Consider the following 16151-nt stretch of genomic DNA (forward strand, 5'->3'; position numbering starts at 1 on the left):
TGGTGCAGGCAAGAACACTAATTTTTGTCTACATTCAGTCATTTCTTCCTGAGGAGTGGGAGCAATTTAAGGCATTTTTGCCAGTGACCATTCCCATAAAGACAGGTTTTTCTGCTGGACCCCTCAAAGTGATGACTTACCCAGACACCTACAGGGACACAAACGACTCAGAACTATAGCCTCCAGTCTCATACATGTTCACTTCATGTTTTGTTCTTTTGTGTCTGCTTCAGAAGAACTGTTTTTGTTCTTCTTCCAGGAGGGTGTAAGGGGACCTTGTTAGGTACTAGGAGCACACAGCTTTGGTCTACACAACATCAGATCTGCTCAAAAGAGGTATTATGTACAGTGACAGTTCTTCCATGACAAAGCTCAGCGTAAAGCTGCTAATTCTAGGAAATTAGCCTTTGCATACAAGTTATGAAAAGACACCAAGACTGAACTGCATTTAACAGCTCTTTGCTGCTGTAACCATGAGACAGTTTCATTTTCATGGCTTTGTTAACATAAAGCTAAAATAGAGTATGAAATAAAGATGAGCATCTCAAAAGCAACAGGTAGGATGGAAACTGATCAGACTGTAGTAGGACACAAAGGCTAAGACTAGAAATAGTCAAACTGAGGCATCAACTCCTTCGCTAATCTGTGAAAGAATTTAGGGCCCCAACAAGTTTCACCTTTTGAATTCCTGTCTCAGTGGAACAATACTAAGGCTCCGGCAGGCAAGGTCAGCTTAATCTGTACTGTATTAAGGACTTGATGATTAAAGAGAGAAATGGGAAACAGAAATATCTTCTCTTGCTCTGTGATTTTGTAACACACAGAGGAAGATTTCTTACAGGCAGCAGTTCAGCCCTTCTTCCCGCAAGGGGTAATTTTCAGATGAGCATACACTGATTGTAAGAGAGCACAGTCTGTCTTATGCTTGCAGCTAGGAGACCTGCCCCTAGTTTTCAGACCATCATTCCCAGGATCAAAGGGGTATGCAAGCAACAGTCTCAGAGGCAGAGATCAAGAGCCTGGCTCATATGGCCAGAGTAAAGCTGAGCACCAGAGCAGTGCTGGTACACATAACAGACACGTGATTCTCTCTCAGACAGGGCAATTGTTGGGCTGTAAAGCTATATAGCTCCCCAAAAGCTGTAGTCACAAGAAACAAAGCCAAGGGCATTGCTGCTACTGTACCTTCAAACCAAAAGGCCAGTGCACAAGGTAGAGATCCAGGTAATCCAGTTTCAGGTCAGCAAGAGTCTTCTGGCAGGCTCCCTTCACCAGAGGTTTGTCATGAAATGTGCACCATAGCTACAGAAAAAAAAGAAGGCACACCGTGACCTCCTGGGTTAAAAGCTCCTGGGTGCTCTCCTGCACAGGACAAAAATGCTCCATCTCCTTTGGAACACAATGTGGAATGAGGCCATCCTAGTGCTCTTCAGATGGGCCTTGCTCTGTGACGGGACTGGCCTGTGACACTGAAGGCAGCATGTGCAGTGGCAGCCCAGGTATTTGAGCAGGATCATAACAAAATCCTCTGGTTCCTTTAGTTAAGACATAATTTGTGCTACCCTCTTCTACACAGAGTCTGCCTTTGCAATAGGGGGCTTTTAAATGAAGACATATATCTGTCATTCCTGACATGCGTAAAACTCTTGCACTGAGTTAACAGGCAAAGCCAAGAAAATACAGAAAAGCCACAAAGAAACAGTTGGCACCAACATTTACCAAGGTACGAAGCAACTTCAGAATCCAGCTAAATAGCCTGTTTTTCTTAACAAGCAGGAGAAAGAGAACCCACCAACCACACCTTCCTTGGGACATGTGCTGAGCAGATTACACTGTCCCAAGGTGCCCAGAACCTCATCTTCCTCACACGGCAGAGACACCCCTTCGGCAGGACTGCAAGCCCGGCTGCTGGAACAAGCACCGGCCACTGCCAGGCTCATCTACTCTGCTGTGCTTTAGCAGTCAGTGCGGTGCCATTACCAAACTCGTTCTGCCTCTGTATCAGTCCTTTACAGCGAGCGATCTCAGACGTCTGCGTCTCTGGTTTCTACCTTGCTTGGTGCTATGTGGTCCACTCTACCTTTTTCTGCTTCCCTTCTTCTGCCTCAATGGGTCTGCAGATGGCCTCTCCTCATCCATCCCCCAGCACTTCTGGGTCTCCTCACCAGAGTGCGAGACCACAGCAAGGCTGTGGTGCTCAAGCTTTCTGTAGATTTTGGGGAGGAAATTGGAGTCTTGACTTCCTTCAGTGTTATTGGATTGACTAGGGAAGAAAAGAAAGCTGCCACCAGACAGTTAGAATACGGCTGATTCTTCTCCCTGCTCAAAGCTCACGGAAGTCACTCTTCCTATCCAATGGTTACAATAAGAAAAATTACTATTAGTGGACAGGAAAGAATCAAACGCTATTACTGTGCTGATGAAATGAAACAAGAAAGTTGTATCAGGAGTGATCTCATTTACATTATGAGCTTCTCCAATGCTACACCATAAAACTACTTTAGTTTCCTACTGTAGCAATATCACAGGTAAAGCTGGTCTGTCTATGATCCAAGACCATCTGATTTTTACCTTACTGACAACGAAGAGGTCCTCTCGTTTCACAACGCCTTCCTTGATTTTCTGCTGGATCCCCTCCCCAACTTCCTTCTCATTCTGGTACACATAGGCACAGTCAAAGTGGCGGTACCCAGCATCGATGGCAGCCATCACTGCAGCTGCCACCTTACCTGGGGGGGACTGAAGGGAAAAAGGGTATGATACGCCTTGATTTGGGATTCTCACATGCTGCTCCTCAGGTAGCCAGAAGGCAGATAAACACACAAAGGGGCTTTAAGAGGAGCTTTCCCAAAAAGCTTTCTTGGGTGCGTACACACCTCGGGCAGAGGCAGCTGAGCTTCCAGCCAGCCTCCAGCCGCTCCTCTGCAACCCCACTCCCAGGCAGGGCTCCAGAGCGCCTTTGCAGAGCTGAGGCCCCAACACCAGGACAGCTCTCCAGAGCCGGGCCACGGCCTCCTCGCTTGCCCACACGGCTCCGAGGAGGAGAAGCCCTCCAGCCAGCGGGGCTCGGCCCAGCAGAGGGGCCTCAGCCCAGGCCCCGGCGACCCGCGCCCCCGGGCAGAGCCCCACGGCGGCGCAGGAGCTGGCCCGGGCCGCTGCCAGGGGCCGGCGGGCAGGGAGGGACCCTCGGTGCCGAGCGGCGCGGCCCTACCCCGCCCGGGACCCCGCCCGGGACCCCGCCCGGGACCCCGCCCGGGGCGTCGGGGGCGCCGGCAGCGCGGCGCCCGCTCTGGGGGCGAGGGGTCACGGTATGGCGGCAGCCCCGGGCCCCGCCGCAGGAGGGCTCCCCGCCGTTACCTTCCACGTGCCCAGCCCCAGGAGGGGCACCTTGGCCGCGGCGCCCAGCCGCGCGTAGGTCGCCATGGCTCCACTCGGGAACGCGCCGCCCGCCGAGCGCTGTAACAGCGGCCGGACCCTTCCCGGGGGTGGCGTCCCCTGCCCCACCCCGGCGGCTGGTATCGCTCGGCCTTCCCCTCGGCAGTAGCCAATCGTCGCTCAAGTCCTGCCCCGATGGCAGCGCAGCCCAATCAGCAGCGAAGCGGGACAACCAATGGGGATCCCGGCCCGCTGCTATGGTAAGGTACGGGGGGGACTACCTGAGCGTGGGGGGAATGCCTGGGGGTGCTCCGTCAGCGCCCCCTCCCGCCCGCCCGCCTGGGGCCGCTGAGGCGTTTCTCCGCGAGTGGCGTTTCCCACCGGAGCCGACGGCCCCGTCAGGCGGGCCCGGCTGCTGAGGCCCGGTGCCGGGCAGGCGGCCGCGGCCGGAGGAGCCGCCCGCCGGGGGCCTGCGGCAGAGCCGGGCCGCAGCGGCCGTGCCGGGGCCCAGCGGGCCTCACGCCGACCCCTCCAGGGCACGGCAGGGCAGGGCAGGGCAGCTCCGGCTCGGGAGGGCCTTCTGCTGAGGCTCGTCTCGTGTGGGCTCTTGTGACAGATGAATTCAGTCAAAAATCGCGGAGGTGATACCCCCCGTGGGGTGCGCCCTACAGCCCCCTCCTCCCGGCGATAAGGGCTGGGGGCGGCTGTGCTCCCATCCAGCTTGTGACTGTGCGGGGTTCAGCTCCTGCAGCACCCTGTCCCTGTGCCGTGGGTTGTTCACGCAGATCTCGCTTGTGATACACGCTGGGGTGTTGCAACACGCTGCTGCAGTTCACCCCATCGGCTACCGGATGGAGAGCCTGCTTCGTTCGGTGGCACTTTGCCCCTCGGTTTGTCATCGGTAGAGGCAGGCTGTGTCCCAAAATGAGTCGATAAACAGGAGTCCCGGCGCAGGGCATGAGACAGAGGTCTCTTGCTCCCTCGCCGCTGGCTGTGTGGTTGCGGGCTGCCAGCCGTGGGCCGAGGAAGGGCTGAGCCCTTTTGGCTGGAGCAGCGTGTCCCCACGACAGCGATGGTGGCCTGGGCTGGTGCCAGGAGCCTTGTCACCCTGCATGCTGATGAAGTGAGATGGCTAGAGAAACCTCTGTGTGGCTGGCTTGTGAGTGTGGGGAGCACCCTGTTCCCTTCTCCAGATGGGATGAATGCAGCTTTCACTTTGGGGTAACTGAGCTTATGAGTAATTTGGAAAATAATGAGTTTAAACCACTTGATTTTAAATGTTGCACGGAAGTATTTGTTAGTATGTTTTCGAAGCTGCAGAAGAGTAGTGAGTTTTCAGTGAATGATCACATTGTCTCTCTGTCTTTAGGGAGATGCAGACCATATTTCAGAATGAAATATACAAGTGTAGAAATAAATGGTAGGTGACCTTTAATTTCACATTAGAAACTGACTTTGAAGTTTTGGAGAGGCAAAATACACTGTGATGAGGTAGTCACAGTGCAGTGAAAAAAACCTGATTTATCAGCAGGATCCTGTAAGTACTCCATAATGGTATGTCAGGGCTGCTTGGGAGGCTTTGCAGTTTGCTTCTACTCGGAGAATTGATTCAGGTACAAGCATAAGTTCAGAGTATGTATAATGGTGCATTTTTCTCTGGGTGCCTCTCCCACAGCTGATGCCCAGGCTCCTTTTGCTTCATTTAACTGAAGGCAGACAAGATAATTATTTTTTCTCTTTAATCTTCCCCCTGTTTTGTGTCAGTGCCATCAGCTGTCCTCAGCAGGATGTGGTGTTTCAGTTGAATCACATAACAGTTATACAACTCAGGGCTTATCTTTCATCCTTTTTGGGGATTCCTTCTCCATAGATCTGCTCTGAGTCTGCTCAGCTTCTTGGGCACTGGTTCGTTGTTCAGAGAAGTCAGTGAAAAATGCAAAATGACACATTTTGCTTTGGCTGTGATGTACTTTCTCAAGAGAGCCTAGAGACCAGATGAAGTGCCAGTTTGCTCCTGCTCTCCTTTGTATTCCCAAGGCACTCAAGCTTGTGGTGCTATGCTGGTGATTTGTTAGTGTCAGCAGTGTCACATTCAGAAACAAGGGTGAGTGGGTTCAAGTCTTGGTGTAGGAACTGCCAGATTTTGTACTGAAGCAGCACGAAGGTGAACTGGTGCCATCAGAGAGTTGTGCTCTGCAAGCCTGTGAAAGCTTGCAAAGCCTGGCTGTTTGGCCAGTAAGGTGGGATCTCCTATAAGAAAGGGCAGAAAACCCTGCAGCGTTTGTTCTCATTCTTCTGAGGCTGTCTTTTTGGGGAGAGGTTTCAAAGCCTTGTGTTCCTGCAGCAAGGAGCTGGGTAGAGCGTGTGATGACAGATAATGAGATTTGGAGAGCACGGCTGAGAAATGCAATTTGTCCTTCCTCTTGTTTTCTTCTGAGATTTTTGTGCTGCTTCCTCTGTGGCCTGTCCGTGTTCTCCTGTGAAGGTGGGTGCTTGGTTTTCCCTAATGGTTTCTTGAATGAGAGATGTCTTGGTCTTTTAACAGAGGATTTTGAGCAGAAGGTTTGTGTTTTGCTTTGCCGTTTGCGCCTGCTGGTGTAAGACTTTCCCCAGATCATGCCAAGACACAGGAGCAGTCAGTTGTTTCTCTGTCCTGAAGGTGTAGCTGGCATTGTCAGATGATGGTGGGGCCTTTGGGAAAGAAGTATACTGAAATAGGATGTTTATCTTGCTAAATGTTGTACAGTGATTTAACTTCCAGATGCTTGTTAAGGCAGGAATGCAGACAGGAGGATAGAGGCTTAATCCAGTTCTAAGACCTTGGCCTCTTTCTTGCATTGAGTTCAGATCGAGGCAGGAGCATCCTCTGAGGTCCCACCACCATCTCTGTGTCTTCTCAAGGGTTTTTTTTTTAAGACTTCAGTCTTTGATAATTATGATATTTGGCTATTAATCTGTTGAGCTGGCAAAACTGTGTACTTAAAATAAAACTCTAGAAACGAAACTATGAGCATATACTCTCACTCTCTGTGACAGATCCAGGTTAATTTGCCCACCCTAAGCGGGCAGCTCCTGTCTGCGCATCCCTGACACATAGGCCTGATTCAGCAAGTTGATATGGCTAAACCCCTCTGATGTCTTCTTTCTTTCAGTAGGTTGTTGTATGTACCCTGGGATGAGAGGAGATCCTTCAGGTGGGAGCAGGAGAGCCCTTTGGCATGGGTGGGATGGGGCAGTAAGTGCTGCCATTAGCCAAGGAGTGTCTGGATGAATTTGTGTGACTGTGCCCACAATGGTGGCTCTGCTGTGAGTTAGAGCAAGTGTTTGAGCAGGAGCTTTCCAAGGGAAAGAGGGTGGTTGTGAAGGGTGGTAGAACTTCCCTACATCTTTGGCTCCCACACCATATTAAATAGTGTACCCTTACTGGGTTCAATAACTCGGTGTATTTTTTTTGCAGGACGGATGTCTTACTTCTGCCTGGAGATTGCTGAGGGCTTTGTGGGCTGCTTCCTTCAGGAAGCTGAGAAACACATGGTCTTGGATTATCTTTGTGAATTGAAAGTGGAAATTTTGGGGAGAATATCCTAAGTGCCGGCAATTTGGGCACAGCACCGAGGGGCTGAGCCTCTCCTGTGCAGGGGCAGACACCTAGGTTGTGCGGCATCTAAAATGCACTCCAGGCACTGCTGGGAGCTGGTGGCTGGTGGGGAGGGGGCAAGGTGGGTCTCCTCTGAGAGCTGGCTGCCCTCTGGTCCCTGCAGGAGAAAGTGCCAAGTGGCTTTGCTGTCCCAGGGAGGATTCGTGTCCCCAAGGTGCAGGTGACTGCAGGCGACCTTTCTGTGCGTCTCTGGGTTAGGAGGGTTTTGGGTTTTTCCTACACTAGATGGAAGACTTTCAGCCAATTATGTTTTTGCATTTTAAAGTCAATTTTACTTAAAATATGGGACACTTCTGATGAAATTGTGGATGCATGGGGTTTGCCAACATCTGGTTTCTGCTGATGCAAGACTGAAGGCAATCACTGAACAGTGGTACAAACTCTCTCTCCATTTTCTGCTTAGCACTTCTGCTTAGGCTCTTCAATAGTAATCCTCTCTTCTATTAAGCAGAAAATTATTACACCCCACATTTTGATCTGTAGAAAATACTTTTTCCTTCTTCCAAAAAAAAGAACTCAAACAAATTTCATGGGATAAACATCTCATGTCTTCACTAGCAGCAGCAAGGCAGATGCAGTAAGAAAACTAGATAAATAGACAGCTCAAAGTTAGAGTAGAGACACGTGAGACACCAGAGGTCTAGTGAAGGCCACGTTACAAGCATCTTCAGTATTCTGCATGGAAAGGGTACTCCTTGTGAGTTTTGGACCTGAAAGAAATCAAAGAGACAATGTTATTTTCATGGGTGACCTAAATGTTACATAGAGATGCATTGGGTGCATGGAGGAGCCACCAAGGGAAGATCTGCATCATGTAATTACAGGGAGAATATGTGGAGATATGTGTCCTCATTTCTCTAATACAGATAAAGATGAAATGACCATCCAGAACTTATTTTTTTTGTAATTCAAGTTACAGAGGGTTTCCTGGAAACTGAATTCAAAATGAGAGTGTAGTTTGTTTTCTTTCTTTGTTTTGTTTTGTTTTGTTTGTTTTTAAAATGAAACTATTAAGACCTCTCCTGAAAAAGTATTTTTGGGACAAAGCAATTGGAATTTGAGTTGGTATGATTTTTAAATAAACTGAATTTCATGCTACCTAGTAACTGTGACACAAAATTCCCTGTAAAGCATATTCAAAATTTTAGAGTTGGAAGGAAACAAGCAGTGTCACTTACATGCTCATTGCGCAGATCCTCCAGTTTCTGTTAAAGCTGAGAATGGTTGCCATCTTCTTTTCAGTCAATTCAAAGTCAAACACCTAACAAGAGAAAGACAAGATGAGAGACCAGCTCCACACTGGAGGGTCTATTTTCAGTCATGGACCGCTGAATTAACAAGTAGAGGAACAACTTGTTTTATGGACACAAGAACTATTTTATGAACATTGCTTATTCTATATAAGACTTTTCTGGCCTGTTACTGTGTGTGGGCTCCAACTAAGCTATGCTTGCTGATTCATCCACAAGCCACTGAACAGGAAATATCATATAAGACCCGTTCACCTGTCCCCTCCAAAAGCAGGCCTGGCTTAACACTCAGTAGTAGGTAAGCATAAAGAAAGAAAAAGCCTAGTCCTTTTGTCTGAGGAGGACTTGGGAAGGGTGAGAAAGGATCACTGCTTGCTCTGCAGGGAGAAGCTATGCCGTCCCTGAAGGGCAGCACCCAGGCCACTCGTTATCACTCACCTTGAGGTTCTCCACAATGCGCTGTGGTGTGACGGACTTGGGAATTGCAATCACATTTCTCTGGATCTGGAAGCAAAGGAGAACCTGCAGGAACAGACAACTAAGTCAGAGAGAGGATGGCTCCTGCTCTGGAGGAAGCAGACAGAGCCTGTTCCAACAGCTGTTTGCCATCAAGTGTATATTTCAGTAGAAATAAACCCTTTCTGTGGAGCTACAATTCAAATAATTCCTGTCCCTCTGGCCTAGGTAGCGCTTCCAGGAGAGCAAAGAGAGAAGTGGTGGAGGCCCACATGGAAGGCCTCCTTTCCCATTCAGTTTTGGGAGAGTCAACTCCTTTTCTTCCCACCCAGACTTCTAGCAGTCCATGCAAGGCTTACATTCTCTGCAGGAGGACTTGAGAGGAGAACTGACATGTGAAGATGGGTCAAGAATCTTTCTGAGGGCCAAAGAGATAATAGTAGCATGTCTTGCAGACCATATTATAAAAAATCTGCATTGTTAGGGAAAAATCAAAGGAGTGCAGAATTCATGAGGAATGGATGGAGGTTCTACCCACTCCGCAGCTCTGTTTTCCTTAATGGCTGTGTTACAGGAAGGAGTACCCACTGTACTGCACTTAGCTACCTGTGCTGGTGTTTTGTTGTGCTTCGCTGCAATCTCTTTGATCCTGGGGTCATCCAGAAGGGAAGGATCCTCTGGCTTAGCCCTACATAGAGAAATCAGTGGCAAGAAACCTCCATAGAAAGATCCAGCCTAGCAACTGAGATCTGTATCTAGATGAATGATTAATAGTGCACTTGTAGTCTCAATGTTACAAGCATAATCCATGCCAGCTCCCTTGCAAAGCACAAAGCAATCTTACCATGGTCTGTGAGGAGAGCCAAGGGGACAGTATGCTGTCACAGCAATACCTTTGGATTGACAGTACTTGATCAGCTTCTCCTGGGTAAGGTATGGATGACATTCAATCTGCCAACACAAAGGCACAGAGGCTGATAGTGGCAGAACTGTTGTAATATTGTTGTGCCCCATGGATTATCTCCTAATACAATTAGAGGCTGCCTTTTCCCCTAATTTGCTAGTGGCTTGCATGATAATATGCATTCTTAGTATTGAAGACACCTATTTTTATACAAAGTGCTTATACAGTTTTTGCTGGGGGGGGGTTTCACAAAGCTCATCTCCAGGTTCTTTATTCTTCCAGAAAGAATGTTTCCAGGGAAATACTCCAACGTTCATAAACAGTGGTTCAGCAAGGCGAGACGACCAAGGAAGTATCCAAGTGCCTTGTGTACTCAGAAATATCTAGAGAGCAGGATTTAGAGTACATGCTGTTGTCTACTTTATTCTTCCTTTTTCCATCTCCTCATTCAACAGTAATCAGATCTTTATAATCCCTGAAAACTATTCACCTGCAGTCACTTAGCAGTTTACCTGGTTATTTGCAGGCTTGTACTTCAGTCCTGGTTTGTTCAAGATTCTTTCAATCTGCTCATGGTTAAAGTTGGAGATTCCAATGGCTTTTACCAGACCAGCATCCACCAGCTCTTCCACGGCCTAACACAAAGTGGAGCAAAATCATCATCTGGTATGCAAGACAGATCATGAAGAAGATGTTCTTCCTGATGTGGCTTGTTTCCTGTCATGAGTAGCACAAAATAACTACTTAGAGTTGCAAAGTTCTCTGAGGGAAGAGCAGGTACTGGTACGTTAGTGCTGTCTCACCCAAGCCCAAATTTTCATTCCCTCAGTTTGTGGAAGTTCACACCAAGTTGCATGAGGAAAAGAACAACAACACTCAATAATCCACTATTGTGTAAGAACTGGAGGGCTGTGCCCCACACCGTAGGCAAGATCTCAACCTAAAAATGTCTTTATTTCTGTAAAATTTATTTGAGCAATTCAAGAAGGGTGCAAGAACTGTGGTGAAGACAATTGTGCAGTTGTTATGGTTGAGCAACGAACTTTTTCTAACTTCAGCTTGGTCTGCAGCTCCACTGAAAGTGATTGTGCAGGTCACTGTGGGTCAGGCAGTCAAATAAGTCACTTGGGGGAATAGGAACAACTAGGTAATGACTAAGCATAGACATTATGAAAAGCTACTTTGTACTGCCTTATGTTCCTTCCAGCTATTTTTGCATGCGTGAGGCAACAGTTCTGTGACTGCTGAAGGTAATGAAAACATGGAAGAGACTAATGAGGACAGAGGACATGTCTCTTCTGCTGTGGCTGAACTTACTTCCCATGTCTGTAGAACATCAGTGTTGCTAGGTATAGACATGCCTTTGTCATCTTTGGGAAACAGCTCACCTCCTGCCTGTCACTGGGAGAGAAAATGCTTGAAATAATCTCTGTTGGGATGCTAGCTATGTAAAAGGACCAAACAGGAATGTAAGGAGCTAAAGCTAATAGTGCGTGAAGAAAACGGAAGTAATTCTCATAGTAACTAAATTAAATCTTCAGTCATTTCTTAGTTCATGCAAGGTCACGACATTTTTGCCACCTACTATCCCAACAAAGACAGGTATTTCTGCTGGACCCATTGAAGTGATGATCTACAAAATGCATGCAGCAAAGCAAGGTACTCATAGAACAATATCCTGGAGTCTTACATGGGGTCACTTCATGTATTGTTCTGTTATGCATGTTTAGGAATAATAGCTTCTTTAGTTGTTTTTAAAAAGTTATATGGAGGATTGACTTTGGTCCTGTGAACATACACATTTATACTGGAGTATACTTGCTGAAAAAGGTACTGCTAACAGATTTCCCATGGGGACGCTCACGGTTTAAGTTGCTGTATTAGGAAAACTAGAACAGCCTGTAACTAGACAGTATGGCCAAAGTGTTTTGAATGATTGGAATTTTCTAGATGCCACAATATTATGCAGTTTCACTTGGCAGCTTTGTCCACATAAAGCTAACCAAAACAATATTGAGAGAATGAAATGAAGCTGAGCTCAAAAGTATTAGGTAGAATAGAGATTTTGATCCGGGTGTAGCAGAAAGGAAAGGCTAAGGGTATGTGTGTATATATATATATATGCACAAACTGACATAGATCATTTGAAGTACACATAGTCTGTGAAAGTTCGGTATCGAAAAGCCTCATCTTTTGAAATCCAAGGTCTGTGAAACAACACTAAGGCTCCTACAGGCAAGGTCAGCTCAATCTGGACTGTATTAAGTACTTGGTGATTTAAGAGAGAAATGGAAAACAGAAGCATTTTCTTTCGCTCTGCGATTCTGTAACATGCAGAGGAAAGAATTTCTGTCAGGCAGCAAAGGACAACCCTCCTTCCCGCAAGGGGTAATTTTCAGATGAGCATGCTTTGGATTTGTAAAAGAAAGGGAAAGTGGCATAGCTTATGCTTGCAGCTGGGAGGCCTGACCTTAGTGCTAGGTCTGCCTCTTCAACTTTCCAAAGGGCAGAGGATGCTGTGCAAGCAGTGGTCTCGGGGGCAGAGATCAAGAGCCTGGCTCACGAGGCCAGGGTAAAGCTGAATGAGCAGCACTGGACCAGTGCTGGTGCACACAACAGACACATGGTTTTTCAGGACTGCTGCAGCAGTAGTGCTACAAGCATTACGGGCAGTTTTGAGGAAGTCTCCCAGGAGGGAAAGCCAAGGGCACTGCTGTTACTGTACCTTGAACCCAAGAGGCCAGTGCATGAGGTAGAGATCCAGGTAATCCAGTTTCAGGTCAGCAAGAGTCTTCTGGCAGGCTCCCTTCACCAGAGGCTTGTCATAAAATGTGCACCACAGCTAGAGACAAAAAGCCAAGGCATTCCGTGACCTCCTGGGTTAAAGCTCTCTGGTGCTCTCCTGCACAGGACAGAAATGCTCCATCTCCTTTGGAAGGTGATGTGGAATGAGGCCATCCTAGTGCTCTTCAGATGGGCCTTGCTCTGTGATGGGACTGGCCAGTGACACTGAAGGCAGTATGTGCAGTGGCAGTATACATGATCAGACAGATCTGTAGAAAAAACTCCTATTGCAAGGTCAGATTTTTGTGCAAGAGGATGGCTTAGCTCAAGAAAGCTTTCTTTCAGATTTGACCATTTGTACGTTTCCTGTAAAAAATTTAGCAGGCAAAGCCAAGAAAATATAACACAAGCCACAAAGAAGTAGTTGGCACCAACCTTTACCAAGGTACGAAGCAACTTCAGAATCCAGCTAAATAGCCTGTTTTTCTTAACAAGCAAGAGAAAGAGAACCCACCAACCACACCTTCCTTGGGACATGTGCTGAGCAGATTACACTGTCCCAAGGTGCCCAGAACCTCATCTTCCTCACACGGCAGAGACACCCCTTCGGCAGGACTGCAAGCCCGGCTGCTGGAACAAGCACCGGCCACTGCCAGGCTCGTCTACTCTGCTGTGCTTTAGCAGTCAGTGCGGTGCCATTACCGAACTTGTTCTGCCTCTGTGTCAGTCCTTTACAGCGAGCGATCTCAGACGTCTGCGTCTCTGGTTTCTACCTTGCTTGGTGCTATGTGGTCCACTCTACCTTTTTCTGCTTCCCTTCTTCTGCCTCAATGGGTCTGCAGATGGCCTCCATCGCCCAGCACTTCTGGGTCCCAGCGGAGTGCCAGACCACAGCAGGGTGCCAACACAGTGGATCCTTCCTAACTGTCCATACAGAATGGGGGGAAGCAGTAAGCTTGTATCAAGAGTGACTTGAATGATGCTATGAATTGCTTTATCCTGTAGCATAAAGATTATTTCCAGTACTTAAGCTTCCTACTGTGAAAATACTGGAGGCAAAGCATTCCCCCACCCCTGCTCCAGGGTGGAAGATCATCAGATCCTTACCTTACTGACAATGAAGAGGTCTTCTCATTTCACAACACCTTCCTTGATTTTCTGGTGGATCCCTTCCCCAACTTCTTTCTCATTCTGGTACCTGTAGGCACAATCAAAGTGGCGGTACCCAGCATCGATGGCAGTCATCACTGCAGCTGTTACTTTCCCAGCTGGAGACTAAAAATAATGCATAAATCTTAAGAATCTCAAATCAGTATATGTTAAATACCTGTATCGTAGCAAAACAAAAATAGGAAAACCACCTTACTGAAAGCAATACCCCCCTGCCCCAGGTTGGTTTTTTTTTTTTCTTTACAAGAGCAGTATTTCTTGCAGTTCTAAACATGGGGCTTGAAGCCAGTCTCCAGCCGTTTATCTGTAGCCCCACTCCAACGGAGGTTCAGCCCAACAGCCAGGTAGAGCAGAGCCCCCAACACCAGGGCAGTTCTCCAGAGCTGGACCTGGGGAACCATGTTTTGTGCCAGGCAGCTCTGCAATACTGGTGCTTTTCTCTGAAGCTGTTACCTGCCAGGTGCCCAGCCCCACGAGGGGCATCTTGGCTGTGGTGCTCAGCTGCACGTAGGTCGCCGTGGCCCTGCACGCCATCTGGGAAGCCCCAGCGCAGCCGCCTCTTGCCCAGCTGGTTTAATAGTGACGGGTTGCGGGCTAGGGCAGGGGAAGATGGCGGAGCGGCGCCAGTGCTCTGGGTCCTCCCATATCCGGCAAACAAGGCTGCGCTTTGTCTCTGTAGACTCAACTCACACAGGTTAATGTGAAAGCTGAAATCAATTAAAAATCACAGAGGTGATGACCCCCCTGGAACGTGCAGTGGTGCGCCCTGCGGCCCCCTCCTCCCGGCGATAAGGGCTGGGGGCGGCTGTGCTCCCATCCAGCTTGTGACTGTGCGGGGTTCAGCTCCTGCAGCACCCTGTCCCTGTGCCGTGGGTTGTTCACGCAGATCTCGCTTGTGATACACGCTGGGGTGTTGCAACACGCTGCTGCAGTTCACCCCATCGGCTACCGGATGGAGAGCCTGCTTCGTTCGGTGGCACTTTGCCCCTCGGTTTGTCATCGGTAGAGGCAGGCTGTGTCCCAAAATGAGTCGATAAACAGGAGTCCCGGCGCAGGGCATGAGACAGAGGTCTCTTGCTCCCTCGCCGCTGGCTGTGTGGTTGCGGGCTGCCAGCCGTGGGCCGAGGAAGGGCTGAGCCCTTTTGGCTGGAGCAGCGTGTCCCCACGACAGCGATGGTGGCCTGGGCTGGTGCCAGGAGCCTTGTCACCCTGCATGCTGATGAAGTGAGATGGCTAGAGAAACCTCCGTGTGAGTTTACAGAGGAAGAAGTAGATCCTTTTCACCCATACACACAAAGGTGATGGTGTCTAGGCTTCACAGGCTGGGAAGTGAGACACAGGGGAGGACAGGGAAGTTCACACAGGGCATGCGTGGCAAAGGTGAGAAGTAAAATTAAGCACCCATTTTTTCCCAGGCTTAACAGGACCATCCATTTGATAAAATTCTAGAGTTGCCTGTTTTTTCTTTTCACTCTCACTTCTCCTTGTTTTATTAGTACAGGCAACAGGCATGTCTCTATGGCCTGTTTTTTAGTGCCCTCCATAAAGGAGAGTTTCATAATGCAGAGAGAGACATGTGAGTGTAGTAGAGTAAAGGTGCCCTGTAACTACATGGTGTTTGTGGATGTCGTATACAATTAGTGTCATAAACTAATACATCTTTTTGCACAAAAATAGAACAGGATCCAGGTAAAGGATGGGAGGATGTATTTTAATGTTTGCACACACGGGGGCAGAGTTAAACTTGTGTGTGACTGCTGCTTTTGAATTTCTTCAATAATCTCTCAGATTGAATTGCGTATCGCATTCCTTAGATTTTGTAATAATGAGAAGGTGGAAATCTCTCTTCCTCTGTCTCTTTTCCTAAAAAGGATAAGAAGAGAAAAAATGAAAGTGGCTTACATTTGTAATAAATAAATAGGCATGAAAATTTCCTGGTACGGACCTAAAAGATACAATCTGAGTTTTGAAGAGGAAATTAGCAATTATCACTAACATACCGACTCTCTGAATTGTCTGATCCTTAAATTAAAAGCACAGAAAAGAATTTCCTTTTCCCTGCTGTCTTTTGCACTGAATGAGACTGCTTTTCCTGCCTCAACTCACCGCTCTCTTTCAAAGAAGTTGCAAAACTTGCACTGCTAAGCATTGTTATGCGTGGCAGGGCAATCAAGTCTGTTTTCTGCCTGCTGTTAACGGGGCACTTACAACATGTTGTGTATCCCAGGGGAAACAGTAAGACTGTCTAAAATTTAGAATGCTTGGATTTACTATGACCGGTAGCACTCTATTGTGCTCAGCACCTCCAGCTTGTTTTTGACTGCAGCAGTCAATGGGGATTGTGGGCTGTCTACAGCTCGTAGAAGGCAGTATGCCCTGTACAGCATACTGGGTTGTTAACTACACATTTGCGGCCAGAGGCTACTTCCATTGGGAGATTTGCCATTGATTCAACAGCATCGGAGCAAGCCTTTTGTTAAAATGTCTGCCAACAGTGTCAGCTCGCTCTCTGTTCAGCCAGTCTAATACCAAACTCTGTCTAACCTACTTTGTG

General features: G+C 48.1%; 3 protein-coding genes across 9 annotated transcripts in view; 1 reads left to right on the forward strand and 2 right to left on the reverse strand.

The window, feature by feature from the left end:
- LOC104325370 (aldo-keto reductase family 1 member B1-like) overlaps positions 1–3485 on the reverse strand; it is a 236250-nt gene extending 232765 nt beyond the window's left edge. For 3 of the 7 annotated variants that reach the window (XM_069807783.1, XM_069807784.1, XM_069807785.1), the window contains exons 1-3: positions 3358–3485; positions 2572–2739; positions 1186–1302 (exon numbers count right to left, since the gene is read on the reverse strand). In XM_069807783.1, coding sequence (XP_069663884.1) covers positions 1186–1302; positions 2572–2739; positions 3358–3423 — 351 coding nt within the window. In that variant the 5' untranslated portion in view covers positions 3424–3485. Of the gene's footprint in view, positions 1–1185; positions 1303–2571; positions 2740–2876; positions 3092–3357 lie in introns of those variants that run through there. The other 4 variants (XM_069807782.1, XM_069807787.1, XM_069807786.1 and 1 more) reach the window with 3 other exon arrangements.
- An 86-nt stretch (positions 3486–3571) lies between these two features.
- The window catches only part of BPGM (bisphosphoglycerate mutase), a 38840-nt gene continuing 26260 nt past the window's right edge, over positions 3572–16151 (forward strand). The window contains exon 1 of the mRNA XM_069807799.1: positions 3572–3635. The gene's annotated coding sequence lies outside the window, so the exon portion shown is untranslated. The remainder of the gene's footprint in view (positions 3636–16151) is intronic.
- On the reverse strand, positions 6836–14673 carry LOC104310437 (aldo-keto reductase family 1 member B1). The gene is given in 10 exon segments (XM_069807795.1): positions 6836–7743; positions 8212–8294; positions 8722–8805; positions 9346–9427; positions 9584–9690; positions 10156–10278; positions 10961–11038; positions 12369–12485; positions 13535–13702; positions 14051–14673. Coding segments are annotated over 10 exon segments (966 nt in total). The 5' UTR covers positions 14132–14673; the 3' UTR covers positions 6836–7700.

This window comes from Haliaeetus albicilla, chromosome 19 (assembly GCF_947461875.1).
Source record: "Haliaeetus albicilla chromosome 19, bHalAlb1.1, whole genome shotgun sequence".
Classification (NCBI taxonomy): Eukaryota; Metazoa; Chordata; class Aves; order Accipitriformes; family Accipitridae; genus Haliaeetus; species Haliaeetus albicilla.